This window comes from Aureococcus anophagefferens (assembly GCF_000186865.1).
Source record: "Aureococcus anophagefferens unplaced genomic scaffold AURANscaffold_38, whole genome shotgun sequence".
Taxonomy (NCBI): domain Eukaryota; class Pelagophyceae; order Pelagomonadales; family Pelagomonadaceae; genus Aureococcus; species Aureococcus anophagefferens.
The window spans coordinates 50,767-52,725 of NW_008705595.1; the positions used below are offsets into that span (position 1 = coordinate 50,767).

General features: G+C 64.0%; 1 protein-coding gene across 1 annotated transcript in view; it reads right to left on the reverse strand.

The window, feature by feature from the left end:
• AURANDRAFT_72559 (hypothetical protein) overlaps positions 1–534 on the reverse strand; it is a gene marked incomplete at both ends in the record, with an annotated part of 4,189 nt that extends 3,655 nt beyond the window's left edge. Inside the window, one exon of the mRNA XM_009042856.1 lies at positions 361–534. Coding sequence (XP_009041104.1) covers positions 361–534 — 174 coding nt within the window. The remainder of the gene's footprint in view (positions 1–360) is intronic.
• Between the last annotated feature and the right edge of the window lie 1,425 nt (positions 535–1,959).

Below are 1,959 nucleotides of genomic sequence, written 5' to 3' on the forward strand. Positions count from 1 at the left end.
GCGGCCGCGCGCCGCGACCGCGCGGCGGCCGCGCGCCGCCGCCAGGCGGCGACGCGGCTCCTGAGCGCCGCCCGTCCGCGGCCGCGGCCGCGGACGCCGCCGCGGCCGCGCGCCACGTGCGGAGCGCGCCGCGCGGAGCCGGCGCGACGTGGCGGAGGCGCCGGATCGGCCGCGACGTCCGCCGCGGCCGCGGGGCCCTCGACGTCGGCGACGCGCGCCTTCCACCAGCGGCCGAGCGCCGGCGCCGCGCCGCGGTGGAGCGCCTCCCAGCGCCGCCGCCACGCGCCAAGGCCCCGCGCGGCGAGCCGCCGGCGCCGCGACCGCGCGCGGAGCGCCGCAAGCCGACCCAGAGTAACGCACATAACTACCATGAGAACCGACGCGCTCCACGCGCCGGCGGCGCCGTCCGCGAGAACCCGCGGCTGCGGCCGTTAGCCGCAGGGCGCCACCCAGGACGCCGGGACGTGGGGGACCTCCGAGTAAGGCCTCGAGTAGGGCAGGGCTCTCTTCCGAGTCGCCGGCGCGGTGCCGCATGCTGTTGGATTGTCGAGCTCCGCCCGCGTCGCGCGCTCCGGCGCCTGTCGGCGCCTTCGGCGCCTTCGGCGCCTCATTTTTTTCTTTTTTTTTCCTTCTTTTTTTTACCCCGCCGTCCCATGACACGGAAAAATTGCCACAATTTTGATTGGCGGCTAGCTGGTCACCAGAGGATCATGGATACCCGGATACGCCAATCGATTTCAGATTGCATTGCCCCAATAGAGAGATAGAAAGATTTCTACCCTCATAACAGGCTAATAGACTAGGGAACGAAGGGGAGACAAATCGATCTGCCGACGCCGATGTCCCTGCGAAATAATCACAACGCCGTCGCGCTGGATTATTTAATCTACGTCGGCTAGAAGGGACGCCGGAGGCTGGCCGGCGCCGGCAACCTGCGCGCCGATTTAATTCCATTTTAAATCAACCATAGCCATTGAATTTCGTCAACATTGACGACAACGATACCTCGACAGCCCGGTCCGCATCGCATCTCCGCATCGCTGCGCTCGACCGACGAGATGCTTGGTGAACTGTTGGACGTCCAGAGCTCCGCGAATATGAAGGGACGTGCAACGATCCCAGTGGCTTCGAGGTCCGCAAACATGTGGGCGAGGCACCTGCGAAGACGCGACATCCAAACGATTGCGAGGTGGCGCAAACGGGCAGCTTCAGGGGGTGCAGTGAGGCTCGGCAGCGTCCCCCGACCCAATTTCGGGTCGCTTTCGAGCCACAGAGCGTCGGGAATCGTTCGTCATGGGGGCCACCAGATGCTCTCGCGACAGCTCCTCGGCTCGAGTCGATTTGATCGAGATCATCTCAGCGCCTCCGACGGGCGCGCGGCGCCGCGGGTGACACGGTGCTCACCGCGCAATGAATGAGACGTTCGGTGCGCCAGTGCTAAGCAGAGACCTCCGGGAAAACATTCCAGGGGTGGCTTACCCAGGGTCTAGCGCACCGCTCGACCTCTGGAACTAAGTTGGGCCCCTCGTCGGTCGCCCACCATCGTTAACGGCCGTTCTCGTCATCCACGGGCTGCCCCGACGCGAACCAAGTTGCTCGCCATCGACCGGTGGTCTTTCCCGAGCGACTCGCAGTCGGGCCCGAGGCGCGGCATGGTCCACAGACCGAGCGCCGCGCCAAGTCCTGGAACCGCTGCATCGGACGCCCAGAAAACCGTGGTCGCAGAAGATACCTTGACTGCATGATTCTGTTTTTCAATGGCCATGGTTGGTCCAAAAACACGATGATGGCATATTAAATCATGCGCCATCTGGCAGTACGGGGACCGCGCAGGTCGCTCTTAGATTAAATCGTAGCCCGATCATCAGAAAACGGGACCTCCGAAACCATAGCGCAACTCTGACTTCGTATTAAACCTCCCTCAGGCTTAGAACTTAAGATGACCTTGTCTTAAGAGTG